At 44.0% G+C, this 19,304-nt stretch overlaps 2 protein-coding genes across 2 annotated transcripts in view; one reads left to right on the forward strand and one right to left on the reverse strand.

Moving 5' to 3' along the window:
• Nucleotides 1-19,304, reverse strand: part of LOC122925098 (oocyte zinc finger protein XlCOF6-like) — an 818,943-nt gene that overhangs the window by 75,270 nt on the left and 724,369 nt on the right. The gene's annotated exons all lie outside the window — the stretch shown is intronic.
• Nucleotides 5,751-12,776, forward strand: LOC122925105 (zinc finger protein 260-like). The gene is made up of 2 exons (XM_044276622.1): nt 5,751-6,645; nt 10,932-12,776. The coding sequence occupies exons 1-2, from the start codon at nt 6,342-6,344 to the stop codon at nt 12,488-12,490; spliced, it is 1,863 nt and encodes a 620-aa protein (XP_044132557.1). The 5' UTR covers nt 5,751-6,341; the 3' UTR covers nt 12,491-12,776.

Below are 19,304 nucleotides of genomic sequence, written 5' to 3' on the forward strand. Positions count from 1 at the left end.
TCAAGGCAGCCCCGGTCAGAAACGGCTCATATCGGAGCCTACACAGGGGACGGAAGGCACGCCGACGATGCGAGACGCTGCTGGGTCGAAGTCTCGCAAGATCGGGTCACATGATCACGGCAGATGCCGCAAGACTTCCCGGCCGTACCATGTGACCAGGAAGTAGTTAAGAATGCAGGTATGGAAATCTAAGCGCCGTGCAGAGTGTTTAGCATCCCGGATTAAGTACGGTATCATGTCGCTCCCTGGGGAGAAGCCTTCTGACACCCCCAAGGCCCTCAGCCCGGTAAGCCTCCTCTTGGGAGAAAATCTTCTTTTTTCCTACACATACGTGCCTCATCGTTGTTCACTGGTGGAGGTTCCCCACTCATATCCTACTCCTTGTTAGGAGTTATTTTTTTGTGCCCTCAGAGCAGAGATGCCGGGAAGAGTGGGGAAACTGTGCCGAAAAGGAAGTGTGCAATCTGTAAAAAACAGCTGGCAGGTCACAGTAAGAGACCTATCTGCCAGAAATGCACAGACAAGATTATGTCTGAAGAGGCCCCTTCCTTGGTCGATAGTTTGAAGACCATCATTGGAGAAGAAGTAAGCTCTGCCGTTGAGGCCAAAATAGCCTCCTTGCCCCAGAAACCCTCCACTTCCAGATCTAATATTAAACCCCAGATGGATCGGGATCTGGAGGTAGCGGAAGATATGGATTCTTCTGAGGACGAAGCGTGTAGACCCCTGTGTTCCATAGAAGAAACAAACTCTCTTCTAAAAGCTATTAGATCCACCTTGAGCATTGAAGAGTCAAAAAGAACCCAGACTGTTCAGGATCAGATGTTCAAGGGTCTAGGGCAGAGATGGCCAACCTGCGGCTCTCCAGCTGTTGTAAAACTACAACTGCCACCATGCCCTGCTGTAGGCTGAAAGCTGTAGGCAGTGTGGACATGCCCTATTCCCAGTCCATGACAGCATTAAAAAACTTATTTCTGAAGAGTGGAAGGATCCTGAAAAAAGAGCTGGTACTTCTAAAGTATTTAAAAGGAAATATCTCTTCAACAAAGATGACTCAGCCCACTCGGATAAGACTCCCAGGGTAGATGCGCCAATAGCCAGAATTTCCAAAAAAGCATCCCTACCATTTGAAGACGTTGGGCTATTGAAAGACACTATGGATAAGAAGTGTGAATCAGTTCTAAAAAGATCCTGGGAATCTAATACCGCTATGTTAAGACCAAGCATCGCAGTCACTTACACAGCCAGATCCCTATCCTTGTGGTTGTCGCAGCTGGAGGAACATTTGGTCTCAGGCACCCCTAGAGAAGACATTTTATCTTCACTGCCGATTTTGAAACAAGCTTCAAATTTTTTAGCTGACGCTTCTGCGGACCTTGTTAAGTTGTCCGCTAGATCTGCAGCTCTTTCAAATACGGCAAGGAGGTCTGTTTGGTTAAGATCCTGGGCGGGGGATACCGCTTTCAAAAATAGACTTTGTGGTATCCCCTGGGAAGGAGACAGACTTTTTGGTTTAGGTTTTGGATGACATTTTGGAAAAGGTTTCCGATAGGAAGAAAGGATTCCCGACTGAGACCAAGTTCTTCCAGCAGCGGCAACAAAAAAGTTAAAACCAAGCACACCATTGTATTTCTTGTGAAATTCCCAATAAGTTTGATGTGTCAGATGACCCTCTTCCTATTGAAAAAACAAAAGTTGGATTCAAAATGGCCGACTTAAAAATGGCCACCATGGTCACCACCCATCTTGAAAAGTTTCCCCCCTCACATATACTAATGTGCCACAAACAGGAAGTTAATATATACAATACAAGCTATTGTATAGCTTTACCTTCCCCTTCTCATTTCCCCCCCCCCCTCCATTTACCATTTTACTTTTTTCACCCCTCCCCCCACGTCTCACATTCCCCCCTCTCTGCTTATCTTTATCACATTTATGTTCACTTTTTATGTAATATGATGCTCTGATAATGACAATGTCATTATGTCTCATTGATCACAGTTCTGTATGCTTTATATCAATTTGACACTTATTTTCAATAAAAAGAGATTTGTTAAAAAAGATAGAGACAGTGAACTCAACAATCAATTTGTTAACACAGTATTGCTACGACCATTTACCAATTTATCGAAAGCATCAGAAATATCTACGATTCACAGTATTCTTGAAAGACCACTTAATACATCTACAGTTTCAGGTTCTACCGTTCGGCCTGGCATCAGCTCCCAGGGTGTTTACAAAAATTGTAGCAGAGATATCAAGTTTTTTTCATCAGAAGGAGATAATTTTTATCCCATTCCTCATTTCAGCATCATCACAGATACTACTACAAAATCATTTGAGGACTGTTCTAGATGTTCTCCAGTCTTTAGGCTTGAAGCTGAATTTGGAAAAATCAGATCTAACACCCAACAGGGTAAAGGTCTTTTTGGGGATTCAGATAAATTCCCATCAAATGACTTCCTTTCTTCCAGACTCAAAGAAGAAAGACCTTATTTCAAAGATCTCAGCATTTCAGCAGCTCAAAAAGGTTTCCTTCAGGAAGATCATGAGATTTCTGGGGGCTTATAACTTCAACAATTCCGGCGGTCAAATGGGCTCAGTTCCACGGAAGACCCATGCAGGAATTTCTCCTAAAACATTGGCACAGAAGTGCGCTTTCACTGGACAGGTCAATGACCCTCTCCCTAAAAGTGAAAAACTCCCTGAATTAGTGGCTGAACATGTCGAACTTGAACCAAGGAGTTCCTTGGCGGACCACAAACCAAGTGGTCATAACAACGGACGCAAGTGGGTCAGGTTGGTGAGCCCACTGCAAAGAACAGCTAGTACAAGGAACATGGGAGCCAGACGTTCTCCCCTTATCCTCAAATGCAAAAGAGCTACTGGCAGTATTTTTGGCTCTAAAGGCCTTTTTACCAGACATTCGCTTCCAGAATTTCAAGATCCTCTCAGACAACAGCACTACTGTTGTACAGTGGGATGCGAAAGTTTAGGCTACCTTGTTAATCGTCATGATTTTCCTGTATAAATCGTTGGTTGTGACGATAAAAAATGTCAGTTAAATATATCATATAGGAGACACACACAGTGATATCTGAGAAGTGAAATGAAGTTTATTGGATTTACAGAAAGTGTGCTATAATTGTTTAAACAAAATTAGGCAGGTGCAGACATTTGGGCACTGTTGTTGTCATTTTATTGATTCCAAAACCTTTAGAACTAATTATTGGAACTCAAATTGGCTTGGTAAGCTCAGTGACCCCTGACCTGCATACACAGGTGAATCCAATTATGAGAAAGAGTATTTAAAGGGGGCAATTGTAAGTTTACCTCCTCTTTTAAGTTTCTCTGAAGAGTAGCAACATGGGGGTCTCAAAACAACTCTCAAATGACCTGAAGACAAAGATTGTTCACCATCATGGTTTAGGGGAAGGATACAGAAAGCTGTCTCAGAGATTTCAGCCGTCTGTTTCAACAGTTAGGAACATATTGAGGAAATGGAAGACCACAGGCTCAGTTCAAGTTAAGGCTCGAAGTGGCAGACCAAGAAAAATCTCGGATAGACAGAAGCGACGAATGGTGAGAACAGTCAGTCAACCCACAGACCAGCACCAAAGACCTACAACATCATCTTGCTGCAGATGGTGTCACTGTGCATCGTTCAACCATTCAGCGCACTTTACACAAGGAGATGCTGTATGCGAGAGTGATGCAGAGGAAGCCTTTTCTCCGCCCACAGCACAAACAGTGCCGCTTGAGGTGGGCTAAAGCACATTTGGACAAGCCAGCTTCATTTTGGAATAAGGTGCTGTGGACTGATGAAACTAAAATTGAGTTATTTGGCCATAACAAGGGGCGTTATGCATGGAGGAAAAAGAACACAGCATTCCAAGAAAAACACCTGCTACCTACAGTAAAATATGATGGTGGTTCCATCATGCTGTAGGGCTGTGTGGCCAGTGCAGGGACTGGTAATCTTGTCAAAGTTGAGGGACGCATGGATTCCTCTTAGTATCAGCAGATTCTGGAGACTAATGTCCAGGAATCAGTGACAAAGCTGAAGCTGCGCCGGGGCTGGATCTTTCAACAAGACAACGACCCTAAACACTGCTCAAAATCCACTAAGGCATTTATGCAGAGGAACAAGTACAATGTTCTGGAATGGCTATCTCAGTCCCCAGACCTGAATGTAATTGAAAATCTGTGGTGTGACTTAAAGAGAGCTGTCCATGCTCGGAAGCCATAAAACCTGAATGAACTAAAGATGTTTTGTAAAGAGGAATGGTCCAGAATACCTTCAACCAGAATCCAGACTTATTGGAACCTACAGGTAGCGTTTAGAGGCTGTAATTTCTGCAAAAGGAGGATCTACTAAATATTGATTTCATTTTTTTTGTGGTGCCCAAATTTATGCACCTGCCTAATTTTGTTTAAACAATTATAGCACACTTTCTGTAAATCCAATAAACTTCATTTCACTTCTCAAATATCACAGTGTGTGTCTCCTATATGATATATTTAACTGACGTTTTTTATCGTAACAACCAACGATTTATACAGGAAAATCATGAGAATTCACAAGTTTGCCCAAACTTTCGCATCCCACTGTATACCTAAACAAACGGGGGCACGAGAAGAAGGACTCTGTGCAAAATTGCATCCCCGATTTTTTTCCTGGACAGAGACGCACATAGAGTCAATCTCCTCAGTCGATCTAAGAGGGGAAGAGAACATTCTGGCAGACTTTCTGAGCAGAAGAAGGTTATTTCCAGGAAAGTGGAGCCTCAAGAGATCAGTCTTTTTGAAAATTTGCAGCAAATGGGGACATCAGACAGTGGACCTTTTCGCTTCTCAGAGGAACAAACAAACAGATCTATTTTATTCCCTCTCATTCAGGGACAACCCAACGAGAGTGGATGCTTTTTCAGAGTGGATGCCGCCAGGTCTTCTGTATGCCTTCCCACCAATCCAATTAATCCCAAAGGTCCTAATGAAGATTGCAGAAGAGCGCTCTCACGTAATCCTAATTGCTCCATATTGGCCAAAAAGGGCATGGTTTCCCCTGCTTCTGAGTCTCTCCAGAAAGAGGTACTGGATTCTTCCTCAGATCCAGGACCTTCTGCTTCAAGGTCCGGCCTGGCTCCCAACCATCAACTAGTTAAAACTCACTGCCTGGAATTTGAATGGTCCATCCTGAAGTCAAAAGGGTTATCAGATGCCATCATCTACATTTTTCTTTCCAGCAGTAAAGTAACAGTCCGGTATAAAAAAAACAAAAAAAAACTTTTATACCTACCTTCATGTCAGCGATGCGATGCAGCCTCTTCCTCTTCCTGTTTTCCCAGCAGCCTCTAGTGTTGAAGATTTGGTGCTTGTGTTCCTATTTAGCCTGTCTTTCAGAAAGGTTTATGATGGGATTTAAACCTATGACCTTCTGTATCAGAGGCAAGGCATTTACCCACACAGCTATGACAGCTGTACAGCCAGTTACTTAAAAATAAATAAATATATATATATATATATATATATATAACTACTGTAGATAACTTTGATACCTAGTGTACAACCATACACATGACAGTTGCCCCAACACACCCAGCTCTGCTACATCCATACACAGTGTGCTAGGGCAGCTGTCATGTGTATGTATACTAGGTATCAAAGTTACCTACAGTAGAAGTCTTATATATATTTTTTTTTAAGTAACTGGTAATACAGCTCTCATAGCTGTGTGGGTAAAAGCCTTGCCTCTGATGTGAAAGGTCGTGAGTTTGAATCCCAGGAGAAACTTTTCTGAAAGGCAAATGAGATTTAAATACACCAGGGTCTCGTAGCTCAGAGTGTGTGTGGCTGCTGCCTCAGCCTGTCAGCTCTACAGGGATAGACAGGGCATGCTGCTGGATGCCGGGCCCCTTGTCAGCCCGGGCCCCGAAGCAGTCGCTTCCCTGGTAGTTACGCCACTGGTCATATACAATGGCCCACATTTTTTCTACATAATTGCCTCCTTGGTATGCTTCCTCTTTTGTGGTATTGATAATGCCCCCCTCCTCCATAGTGCCCCGATTGCTGCCTGCCTTAGGGTACTTACATAAAAATAAATACTCACCTCTTTTCCTCACTGCTTCTGGCTTGAGTTTGCGCGTCCCGGCGCAAGCGGTCACGAACACATCACTGTGGTCTGCTGCGCCGCGTCATCACATCATCTCGCGAGACCCGGCGCAGGAGGTCACAGTGAGGTAATCGCGATCTCCTGCGCCGCTATACTGCCTCATAGGCTTCAGGCTTGGTGGCCTGAAGCCTATGAGGCAGAACGGAGGGGTCGGGAGCCATAGGCTCCCATGGCCCTTATTGAAATGCCTGATGCCCGTCGCCCCCTGCAATTTGGCGCCCGGGGAAACCGCCCCCCCCCACGCTACGCCACTGGGTCCTGCAGTCATAGAGGGGTCATAGATTGTGGGGATCTCTTATGTGGATCTGTTAGATTTCCCACCTGTCTGCTGTATTGTACTGAATTGTTACAGATGACAAATCAGGGGGAAGATCTGACTGATAATATTGTGGAGGCGGAAGAAGAGAGGATGATGGGTGATCCCCTGTGTAATAGTGAGGTGGAGGAGTACATTCCAGGAGTTGTCACCACAGGTATGGAATCATGAATGGAGAAAGTGACTTCAGATTCTCTCCTTGGTGCCTTCAGAGCAGGAGGAGAATCTGATCACCGGCTGCTCCTCTTTGATTGGAGATGTCCTAATCACATCATGAAGTGTTCCCCTTATCCTGCTGACTGAATGAGGGTCCTGGTGTTATATTATATTTTAATAACATACCAAAACGCCTGTACTATTATTGTCAAGGGGTTTATAGAGGGTCGCTCACTAGATTTCACAATATAGGATGCATGTAGTATTAAATAGCTTTCTTAGACCTGATGAGGCTGGTGTGCTTATTGTGAAACTCCATGTCAGAATAGCTATATAATCCTTTTTGAACATTTTCCAATCTTCCATCAGGGAGCAAGGATGCTGGACCAATCAGGCTCAGTTTCTACGTCCCATACTTTCTGAGGGCAGGCTATTTGAACCCACAGCTGCTGGCCACAGTTGCCTATGATTAGTATTCCTTCCTCACTAGCTAGTTGTGTGTTTGTTTCTCTGGAGCACTGACCTTTTGCCTGTTTCTTTAACCACCTCCCGACCGCCTAACGCAGGGATGCGTCCTGCGGGCGGCCAGGTTATTCCTCTGTCACGCATCTAAGCGTCATCTCGCGAGAGCCGAGATTTCGCGCGCATGCGCGAGCGATCACAGCGACGCACAGCTGAGGAGTTGATCTACAGCCTGCCAGCAGCGATCATTCGCTGGCAGGCTGTAGATGCGATTTTTTTTTTTTAACCCAAAAAGGTATATTAGACGCTGTTTTGTTAACAGCGTCTAATATACCTGCTACCTGGTCCTCTGGTGGTGCCTTTTGCTTGGATCGACCAATCACCACAGTAGCACCAATCACCACACTACCCCCCCCCCCTGTCACTTATTAACCCCTGATCACCTCATATAGACTCCCTCACAACCCCTTGTCATTAATCACCCCCCTGTAAGGCTCCATTTAGACGTCCGTATATGTTTTGCGGATCCGCAAAACACGGACACCGGCAATGTGCTTTTCGCATTTTGCGGATCCGCACATTGACAGAACTATATAGAAAATGCCTTTTCTGTGGACAAGAAAAGGGCATGTTCTTTAGGCTCTACAAAAAACGCAGTGTTCGCCCGATCAGGCCTGATCTTGTGCGCACACTTGCGTTCAGTCCGCCCCACCGCAGTGACCGAATTTTTTTTTTCTGAGCACTTCAAAAACACTGTAAAATCGGTGCGGCGCTATAAAGATCACTTTTGAGGGGCATGGCGAGTTCATAGATTTTTTTGGGCACAAGTCTCATATTCCACTAACTTGTGAAAAAAAAGTAAAATCTTACATGAACTCACCATACCCCTCGCGGAAACCAAATGCATAAAAATGCCCTGTGAAATCCTAAAGGTACTCATTGGAATTTGGGCCCCTTTGCGCATCTTGGCTGCAAAAAAGTGTCACACATGTGGTATTGCTGTACTCAGGAGAAGTAGGGCAATGTGTTTTGGGGTGTATTTTTACATATACCCATGCTGGGTGAGAGAAATATCTCTGTAAATTGACAACTTTGTATAAAAAAAATGTAAAAAATTGTCATTTACAGAGATATTTCTCACACACAGTATGGGTATATGTAAAAAAAAATGCACCCCAAAACACATTGCCCAACTTCTCCTGAGTACAGCGATACCACATGTGTGACACTTTTTTGCAGCCTAGGTGCGCAAAGGGGCCCAAATTCCAATGAGTACCTTTTAGGAGGGCATTATTAGACATTTGGATTCCAGACTTCTTCTCACGCGTTAGGGCCTCTAATATGCCAGGGCAGTATAAATACCCCACATGTGACCCCATTTTGGAAAGAAGACACCCCCAAGGTATTCCGTGAGGGGCATGGCGAGTTCATGTAAAATTTTATTTTTTGTCACAAGACTTTGTAAGAAAAATAACAAAAAACATTTTCCGCTAACTTGTGCCAAAAAAAAAAAACTTCTATAAACTCGCCATGCCCCTCACAGAATGGGGTGTCTTCTTTCCAAAATGGCGTCACTTGTGGGGTATTTATACTGCCCTAGCATTTTAGGGGCCCTAAAGCGTGAGAAGTAGTTTGGAATCCAAATGCGTAAAAATGCCCTGTGAAATCCTAAAGGTACTCATTGGAATTTGGGCCCCTTTGCGCACCTAGGCTGCAAAAAAGTGTCACACATGTGGTATCGCCGTACTCAGAAGAAGTAGGGCAATGTGTTTTGGGGTGTATTTTTACATATACCCATACTGTGTGTGAGAAATATCTCTGTAAATGACAACGTTTTACATTTTTTTATACAAAGTTGTCAATTTACAGAGATATTTCTCTCACCCAGCATGGGTATATGTAAAGATACACCCTAAAACATATTGCCCTACTTCTCCTGAGTACGGCGATACCACATGTGTGACACTTTTTTGCAGCCTAGGTGCGTAAAGGGGCCGAAAGTCCAACGAGTACCTTTAGGCTTTACAGGGTTGCTCACAATTTAGCCCCGCCCAAAATGACAGTAAACAGACCCCACAAATGACCCCATTTCGGAAAGTAGACACCCCAAGGTATTCACTGAGGGGCATAGTGAGTCCGTGGGAGATTTTCATTTTTTTTGCCAGAAGTTAGCAGAAATGGAAACTTTATTTAATTATTTTTTTCCTCAGAAAGTGTAATTTTCTGCTAACTTGTGAAAAAAAATTAAATCATATATGAACTCACCATGCCCCTCCGCGAATACTTTTAGGTGTCTTTTTTTCTAAAATGGGGTCATTTGGGGGGGTATTTATACTATCCTGGCATTCTAGCACCTCAGGAAACATGACAGGTGCTCAGAAAGTCAGAGCTGCTTCAAAATGCGGAAATTCCCATTTTTGTACCATAGTTTGTAAACGCTATAACTTTTGCGCAAACCAATAAATATACACTTAGGCCGAATACGTGCTGGATTCCTGCTGAGAGCAGGAGCGCACGGCGTCATTGGTTGCTATGACGCTGTGCGCTCCCTGCTGCCGCCGCAATACAGTAATACACTGGTATATATCATACCAGTGTATTACTGTATTGCGGCGGCAGCACCTCTCACGGCCATGTGCATGAGCCCTTATTGTATTTTTTTTATCAAAGACATGTAGCACAATAAATTATGACACAAACTTGTATAGAAATGTAATTATATTTGAACAATTTTACCAGAAAAAGTTAAAAATACACTTTTTTTGAGAAAATTGCGGTCTATTTTGAGTAACAAGAAATGTCAGCAGCAATCAAATACCACTAAAAGAAAGCTGTATTTGTGAGAAGAAAAGGAGGTAAAATTCATGTGGGTGCCAAGTTGCATGACCGAGCAATAAACCGTTAAAGTTGTGAAGTGACGATTTGTAAAAAAGGGCCTGGTCACTAGGGGGGTATAAACCTGTGGTCCTTAAGTGGTTAACTTACCTCTGTGTACAGATTTTTGCCTCTGATGTCACCTGGAATTTGACTCTGTCTGTTATTTGACCTTGCTTGATATTGGACATTGTCTCGTGTTTGGCTAGCTGTGACTTCTCCTTTGCCTGCTGACTTTGTCTCTGACGTTATCCAGTCTTGGCTTTGCCTGTCTGTTTTTCTCCTCTTCCTGTATGACTATTCTTTACCCTATTTGGTTTAGGCCTTTGCACTTAGTCAAGTCAGAAAATGTCATCAAGTTGTGGACTTTTATTTAGGATGGATCGTGCAAGTAGGTAGGGACAGTGGGGCGGGTGGAGTACAGGGCTGCACTTTTCCCTACCCTTTCATGACATCTGTGTTTACTAGCTAAACTCAGTCTCCATCCACCTTAAGCTTAGTTGACAAGCTCCTTTCAGTGCACCTCCTCCCCCGTTGTTGCTGTCTCACACATGCTCAGTACAGGCTGCAGTAAAAGAAAGCTGAAGATGGAATTAGAATCTGTAATTCCACACTGAAACTGCTGCTGGAAGATGGAAGATCTCTCACTGCAGAGCCAGGGAGACCCCAGCTTGTACTGAGAGTGTGTGAGGTTTCAGCAGCAGGAGATTAGCTTGACACTTAAGCTCTAGGTGGGCATTATGGCATGGATTTTTCTAATGAAACCACCATCTTCATCAGATTTAAAAGATCTATTTGATAATGCAGTTTGCGTTCAGGAATGCGGTGACAAATCCTCAGTAGATTTGTTGTATTTATATGATGCTTACTTGGCGTTGAAGGTCAAAATGTGTTGATAGGAGGCAGGATGTCAATTAAAAAAATCACAAATTCTAATTTTCATCTTCACAGAGAATCCCAATAAGAAATCTGAGGATGTCATATTATCACTAAATTATAATGTAGAAGATGAAGATATCACGCCACGCTCTTCAGGAGGAAACCTCATTACTCTTAATTTATATCCAGGACTTCACAGCACAGATCTGTCATATAATCCCTCTAATCATGAGGAACCTTCTCCTGACCAATCAAATATTATCACAAGTGCAGGCCAGAAAGGGGATAAATGTTTTCAGCGTGGTAAAGAGTTCACAAAAAGCTCAGGTCTTGCTACACACAGACGGACTCACACAGGTAGGAAGCCATACTCCTGTTCAGAATGTGGTAGGTGCTTTACAGATAAATCCCATCTTGCTACACATGAGAAAAGTCACACAAGGGAGAAACTATATTCATGTCCAGAATGTGGGAAATGTTTTAGAGATAAATCAAGTTTTGTTAGACATGAAAAAATTCACAAAGCAGAGAAGCCGTATTCATGTTCAGTATGTGGGAAATGTTTTGCACAGAAATCATATCTTGTTACACATCAGAGAAGTCACACAGGAGTGAAACCGTATTCATGTTCAGAATGTAGGAAATGTTTTACCCAGAAATCAAGTTTACTTATACATGAGAGAAGTCACACAGGGGAGAAACCATATTCATGTTCAGAATGTGGGAAATGTTTTGCCGTTAAATCATATCTTGTTGCACATCAGAGATTTCACACAGGGGAGAAACCATATTCATGTTCAGAATGTGGGAAATGTTTTGCAGTTAAATCATATCTTGTTAGACATCAGAGATTTCACACAGGAGTGAAACCGTATTCATGTTCCGAATGTAGGAAATGTTTTACCCAGAAAACAACTTTAGCTATACATGAGAGAAATCACACAGGGGAGAAACCATATTCATGTTCAGAATGTGGGAAATGTTTTGCCGTTAAATCATATCTTGTTGCACATCAGAGATTTCACACAGGGGAGAAACCATATTCATGTTCAGAATGTGGGAAATGTTTTGCCAGTAAATCATATCTTGTTGCACATCAGAGATTTCACACAGGGGAGAAACCATATTCATGTTCAGAATGTGGGAAATGTTTTGCAGTTAAATCACATCTTGTGACACATGAAAGAATTCACACAGGACAGAAGCCGTATTCATGTTCAGAATGTGGAAAATGTTTTACACGAAAATCATGTCTTGTTTTACACGAGAGAAATCACACCGGAGACAAGCCATATTCATGTTCAGAATGCGGGAAATGTTTTACAATAAAATCATATCTTGTTATACATGAGAGATGTCACACAGGAGAGAAACCGTATCCGTGTTCAGAATGTGGGAAATGCTTTACAGGTGAATCAGGTCTTGTTAGACATAAGAAAATTCACACAGGAGATAAACCGTATTCGTGTTCAGAATGTGGGAAATGTTTTGCACAGAAATCAAATGTTGTTACACATGAGCGAATTCACACAAGAGAGAGAACCTGTAATGCTGAATTGCTATCTGATGGCAGCATTGGGGGAGCGAGGAAGGGTAAGTCCTACGTAAAAGAGCTTCCCTCCACAGGTTAGCACCATTCACTACTTAGACCAAATGTCTAAAGATAAAATAAAGACTTCCATTCGCTCCACGACAGCGTCCATTTTCATTGACAGTCATTGTCTTTTTGGTTCATATTATACTTTCTCCTAGTGCTGTGACCGTTATTGCTCTTACAAACTAACCCTCCTGTGCGGAGACAGTGATATTGATGGCATGATTACTATATCACTGATTTATCTGACCGTGTGATCGGTGATAATTAACCCCATATGTACATTCCTGCGGTTTAATGGTAAACCTATATAGATACTGGAGCACATTAGGCCCCTTGCAGACGAGCGTGTCCGGATGCGTTGCGTCTGCGAAAATAGTTACTCACCTCATCCACTTGATTGCGCAGCCGGGTTCGTCTTCTTCTTGCAGGACTTGGCTGGAAAAGGACCTTTGGGGACGTTATGGCGCTCACCCCGCTCTGAGCGCGGTGACGTCAGCTCAGGTCCTGCTGAATGAATATAGAAGGTTCTTCTATCTTCATTCAGCAGGACCTGCGCTGACGTCACCGCGCTCACCATGTGGTGAGCTCGTTGACATCACCGAAGTTCCTTTTCCAGCCAGGTCCTGCAAGAAGAAGAAAGAAGACAAGCCTGGCTGTGCAATCAAGTGGATGAGGTGAGTTACATTTTTTGTTATTTTTAACCCCACAATGGACCTTTTACTTAGCATTCTGAATTAAAGAATGCTATTATTTTCCATTATAACCATGTTATAATGGAAAATAATAAAGTAAATGGGGTCCTGGGTAACTCATCCCTCGTCTCCTTTGCAACCATGCATGAAAATCCCATTGCATCCGCACTTGCTTGCGGATGTTTACGATTTTCATGCATCCCCATTCATTTCTATGGGGCTTGGGTTGCGTAAAAAATGCTGAATATAGAACATGCCACGATTTTCACGCAACGCACAAGTGATGCATGAAAATTACCGCTCATCTAAACAGCCCCATTGAAGTAAATTGGTCCGGATTCAGTGCGGGTGCACGCATTGCACCTGCACGGAATTCTCGCCCCTGTGAAAGGGGCTTAAGGGCTCTGCTTTTTGAATAATGAATACACTTCCAGCATTATTTCTATTGAAACATGCATTTTTATAATATTTTTCCAGAATATTTTATTATATTTTCCCTAGTCGTCTCCATGACACCACATCCTGAGACTGACTTTCCCTGATAGGACAGGAAAAACACAGAGATGTTTAAATCCCACCCCCATGCAGGGGAAGGAAGATGGCAGCTGGAGCGACAGTGAGATGCGTTCCCTCCGGCGCATGATATCAGATGCTGGCGGTGGGGCCGAACGTCATCACGTCATCTCGGGGCGCCGCAGGTCACAGGATGGATAAAAAGACCCAGGACCTGCTCAATGGCATCTGGACAGCACGACCCCTGTACAGGAGAACAGTGCAGTGTCTGCTGGCTGACCCGAAGCGGTTTACAGATGAGTGCCCCCATCACGCCGGGCTCTGGAGCCGAGCCTGAAGCAAATCCAGGAGTGGCCTGGTATCAGGTGTTGGGGCAAAAACCCCAATGCCGGATGGGCAGTGGACTCTAAATTAGAAGTTATGAGTACTCAGAGAAATTGATAACAAGCGCATTGCTGTGTATCAAGTGTTCCAACTTTATTGAAAGTAAGCAGAGAGTATATACTGTTTTTCTGAATCATTTCCAAAGTGGGAGACATAATTAAGCATTTGCGTCATAACTCATTAAATCACAATCTGAAATAAGCATTTCTTGGCTATACGCCTGAAGCATCTCCTTAATCTTAAATGTGGGTGTTCTTCACGGCTCGTCCTGCTAATAAATGTACAAATTCCTCAAAGGGACAAAGTTGGAGGGGCTAGGAGCGACCTTGCAGTCAAAGTAATCTTACACAGAGAAATTCACAGTTAATATTATAGATTCTACACACAAAGGTTTAAGGCTAATAGCATAAAATGGCAGTACAAGGCACAACATGGAGTCCCAACCCTCACATTTTGAGATATTTACTCATCGCGGGTAACAGGTACACATACTTCAGATGGACATTCCCCTTGGTGCTGGTTTTCCCAGATTCTGCATATCGGTATCTGAGTGAGGAATACTCTCAACATGTCTCATAGTCTCTTCTACTTCTGTTCTTGTTACTTCTGTTTAAGCACATCAATGTGAGCTTAACTACAATGTAGATGAGCGCAATAATCAACAACATCTGTATTATGCCCATGAGCCACCCACCGACATTTTTAAACCAGCTCGCTGGGTTCAAGAAAGAAAAAGTATCTGACCACCAAGAATCTTTATCTGCACTATGCTTATTCAGCACTTATCTCTCATCTCTTTCATTTTTACAAAACCTGCCCTTATTTGTAGGTTACCCTGTGGATCTATGTAATGACAACAGGCTGGTCCTATCACTTGACACATTCCTCCCTCCCAGGCAGTGAGATAATTTAGAACTAGAGTATGCTGGTTAGTAGCTATGATTAACTGAGATTCAACATCATTAGTTTGGTTTATAAGGTAGTTTGGTTTATTTGGTCATCTAGGTAGTCAGTGGCTACCACTAGCTTTTATTCCACATCTTCATTAACATTGGGTAAATAAACAGAGCACTATAAATCTTGTTTGAAATACTTATCTCCACTACAAGAGGTTTTCCATTAGGTCTGGGATTGTTGTCTGCAGCTTTTCTATATAATGTATGTTTAGGCACGGCATTTATGTTAGCTTATCATGTTACAACATAAATGTGGCTGGAGTCAACCTGACAAGAGTACAGGTTCCAGAAGCTCTAGGTGGGATCCACCTATATGCTGCCACTCCGCAGGCAAAATAAAGATTACCAGGAAGAATATGTTTATCAGTTAAATGATAAAGGAGAATGTAGGCAGCCGCAGTGACCGCTACACTTTCATTGTACAAACACCATATTTGACCTTCATCATTGATGCTACCTAGCTCTTGTCACAACCAGACAGCTGAGAAGCTCTGACAGAGGCCTTTCAGAACCTCCTCCTTGAGTTTCTGTGTTGTGGTATTCAGCTCCTCCTCTCGTTAGCCTCTCTCAGCTGTCATGTGTTGGACTAATTGCTTCCCTTTAAATTCTTTCCCAGAAGGCTTTTCTGGGCGGCTTATACTACTTCCTGGAGTGTGTGTGCACGCTGACTCTGTCCTCCTGTTTGCTTCAAAGCTAAGTGTTGTACCTTTATCTGTTATTTTCTGTTTGCTGGATCCCAGGTGACCCTGACTCCCTCCGTATCTGGTGTAGGGAGCCGGTGGTCGTGTTCCCTCACTATTGTAGGGTGCTCAGGGCTTTATAGTCAAGGTTCGTGGATATGCAAACCTCCACCATTCGGATCTTTGCATAGGCTGAGCAGCCAGGGAAAGTGCCAGGTCTTCTGCAGGGGTCTCCCTTGGTTCCTTAGTTTTTGGATCCAGTGAGTCGTTTATACATGTTGCTTTGCCTTGTTTCCTGTACACCGTCCGTGACATTATAAGCCGCCATAACCGTCTCAAGCATGGATCCGGTTTCACTTTTGGCTGAACGCCTTCAGGGTCTTTCATTGGAGGTAGCTGATCTCCGTAAGACTTTTTCTCAGCTTCAAGTGACCGGTTCAGCTTGCGTTCATGGAGTTTGTTCTGAGCCTAAGATCTCGCTCCCGGATACGTTCTCCGGGGGTAGTGAGAATTTTGTGCGTTTTAGAGAGGCTTGCAAACTCCATTTTCGCCTTCTTCCCCACTCCTCTGGTGATGAGGAACGGAGGGTGGGGATCATTATATCGCTGCTCAGAGGTAACGCTCAGTCCTGGGCCTTTTCGCTGCCGGAGGGGGCACGGCCTCTCCGTTCAGTGGATGAATTCTTTTTAGCCCTGGGTCAGATATATGATGATCCGGATCGTATTGCTCTGGCTGAGTCTAAACTACGTCTATTATGCCAGGGTAAACAATCCGCAGAAATATACTGCTCAGAATTTCGGAGATGGGCAGTTGATACTGGTTGGAATGATGCTGCGCTCCGAAGTCAATTTTGCCATGGTCTTTCAGAGGGATTGAAAGATGCATTTGCCTTTCATGAGAGGCCTAGTTCTTTGGACTCTGCTATGTCTCAGGCCGTTCGTATTGACAGGCGTCTTAGAGAGAGAGGAGAGATGTCCCCTTCCTGTCATACTCAGTCCCAGGACAGTGCAGCGGTCCCGTTCTGTGCGCAGGGGTCTCAGTCGCCGTCAGCCCCTTCTGAGCAGGAGCCCATGCAGCTGGGGTTGATTGCTTCTGACAATAGAAGATTCAGCCCGCATGGGAGGGTTTGTTTTTGTTGTGGAGGTATAAATCATTTGGCAAATATTTGTCCCTCTAGGAGATTCAGGCAGTTTTCTGGGAGTAATAAAGAAACAAACAGGAAAAAATCTTTTAAAAATGTTCCGTCTGTTACTATTGGCAGGGTTGAGGCGGAAATTGAAGGTTTTCCATTTGCTTGTAGTTCCCGTTTTGTCCTGCCGGCTAGGGTGGCGCTAGAGAGCAAGAACATTTTTTGTGAGATTTTTGTGGATAGTGGAGCAGCGGTTAATCTCATTGATAATCAATTTGCGATAACTCATGGTTTCCAGGTGCGCACTTTGGGAAAGGATATTCCTGTTTTTGCTATCGATTCCGCTCCACTTTCTCAAAAATCATTAAAGGGCATAGTTCACAATATCCGTTTAATTGTGAGTGATGCTCATGTTGAGGATGTGTCATGTTTCGTCCTTAGCGGTTTACCCACCCCTCTGGTGTTGGGGCTGCCCTGGCTCACTAAGCATAACCCCACCATTGATTGGCAAGCGAGGCAAATAAATGGTTGGAGTGACTTTTGCAGAGAGAATTGCCTCATGACATCTGTTTCTGAGGTTGCTACTAAGACTGTACCATCTTTTCTCTCTGAATTTTCGGATGTCTTCTCTGAGAGTGGAGTTCAGGATTTGCCCCCGCACAGGGAGTACGATTGCCCTATTAATCTCATCCCAGACGCCAAGCTGCCTAAATCTCGTTTATACAATCTTTCCCAACCTGAGAGGATCGCTATGCGTGCTTATATCTCTGAGAGTCTGAGAAAGGGACACATACGACCCTCGAAGTCACCTGTTGCCGCTGGTTTTTTCTTTGTTAAGAAAAAAGATGGTTCTTTAAGACCTTGTCTGGATTTCAGGGAGCTGAACAATATCACAATTCGTGACCCTTATCCGCTTCCTCTGATCCCGGACCTATTTAACCAGGTTGTTGGGGCTAAAGTCTTTTCCAAATTAGATTTAAGAGGGGCATACAACCTGGTCAGGGTCAGAGAAGGGGACGAATGGAAGACGGCCTTCAATACCCCTGAGGGCCATTTTGAAAATTTGGTTATGCCTTTTGGTTTGATGAATGCCCCAGCCGTTTTTCAGCATTTCGTGAACAGCATTTTTTATCATTTGATGGGAAAATTTGTATTGGTGTATTTGGATGACATTTTGATTTTTTCTCCCGATTTCAAAACTCATAAGGAACATTTACGTCAGGTCTTGCTCATCCTGCGGGAGAATAAATTATATGCGAAACTGGAAAAATGTGTGTTTGCGGTTCCAGAAATTCAATTTCTGGGGTTTCTTCTCTCCGCTTCTGGTTTTCGCATGGACCCCGAGAAGGTCCGCGCTGTGCTTGAGTGGGAGCTTCCTGAGAATCAAAGGCGCTGATGCGTTTTTTGGGCTTTGCCAATTATTACAGGAAGTTCATTTTGAATTATTCTTCTATTGTTAAACCACTCACTGATATGACCAGAAAGGGGGTAGATTTTTCTTCTTGGTCAGTAGAGGCGCGTAAGGCTTTTTCTGATATCAAGGAGAGTTTTGCTTCCGCTCCCATCTTGGTGCAACCTGATGTTTCTTTACCCTTCATAGTTGAGGTTGATGCTTCTGAGGTGGGTGTGGGGGCGGTCTTGTCTCAGGGTTCCTCTCCTGCCAATTGGCGACCGTGTGCCTTTTTCTCAAGAAAACTCTCCTCCGCAGAGAGAAATTACGATGTGGGAGATAGGGAATTGTTGGCCATCAAGTTGGCTTTTGAGGAATGGCGCCATTGGCTAGAGGGAGCCAGACACCCTATTACCGTATTTACTGACCATAAAAATCTGGCCTACTTGGAGTCAGCCAAGCGTCTGAACCCGAGACAGGCCAGATGGTCGTTGTTCTTTTCTAGGTTTAATTTTGTTGTCACGTTCCGCCCTGGAGTTAAGAATGTGAAGGCAGATGCCCTGTCACGTTGTTTTCCGGGAGGCGGGAATTTTGAAGACCCGGGTCCCATTTTGGCTGAAGGTGTGGTGGTCTCTGCTCTTTTTCCTGAATTGGAGGCAGAGGTGCAGGCAGCCCAGTCAGAGGCTCCTGATCTTTGTCCTCCTGGGAGGTTGTTTGTGCCTCTCGCTTTAAGACACAAGATTTTTAAAGAACACCACGATACGGTCCTTGCTGGGCACCCGGGGGTAAGAGCCACACTGGATCTCATCGCTCGGAGATTCTGGTGGCCTGCGCTTCGTAAGTCGGTTGAGGGTTTTGTGGCAGCCTGCGAGACTTGCGCTCGTGCCAAAGTCCCTCATTCACGGCCATCAGGTCCTCTCCTTCCCTTACCCATTCCTTCCCGTCCTTGGACACATCTGTCCATGGACTTCATAACGGACCTGCCTCGTTCCTCGGGGAAGACTGTGATTCTGGTGGTGGTGGACCGTTTTAGCAAAATGGTGCATTTCATCCCTTTTCCTGGTTTGCCCAATGCTAAGACGCTGGCGCAGGCATTTGTTGATC

Source organism: Bufo gargarizans, chromosome 1 (assembly GCF_014858855.1).
Source record: "Bufo gargarizans isolate SCDJY-AF-19 chromosome 1, ASM1485885v1, whole genome shotgun sequence".
In the NCBI taxonomy this organism is placed as follows: domain Eukaryota; kingdom Metazoa; phylum Chordata; class Amphibia; order Anura; family Bufonidae; genus Bufo; species Bufo gargarizans.

What these genes read in the sequence shown, in the direction of transcription:
- LOC122925105 (XM_044276622.1), top strand. Translation starts at nt 6,342, where the DNA reads ATGGCCCTTATTGAAATGCCTGATGCCCGTCGCCCCCTGCAATTTGGC. An exon ending in TCCAGGAGTTGTCACCACAG is followed by an intron (nt 6,646 to 10,931) that starts GTATGGAATCAT and finishes TCATCTTCACAG; the next exon opens with AGAATCCCAATAAGAAATCT.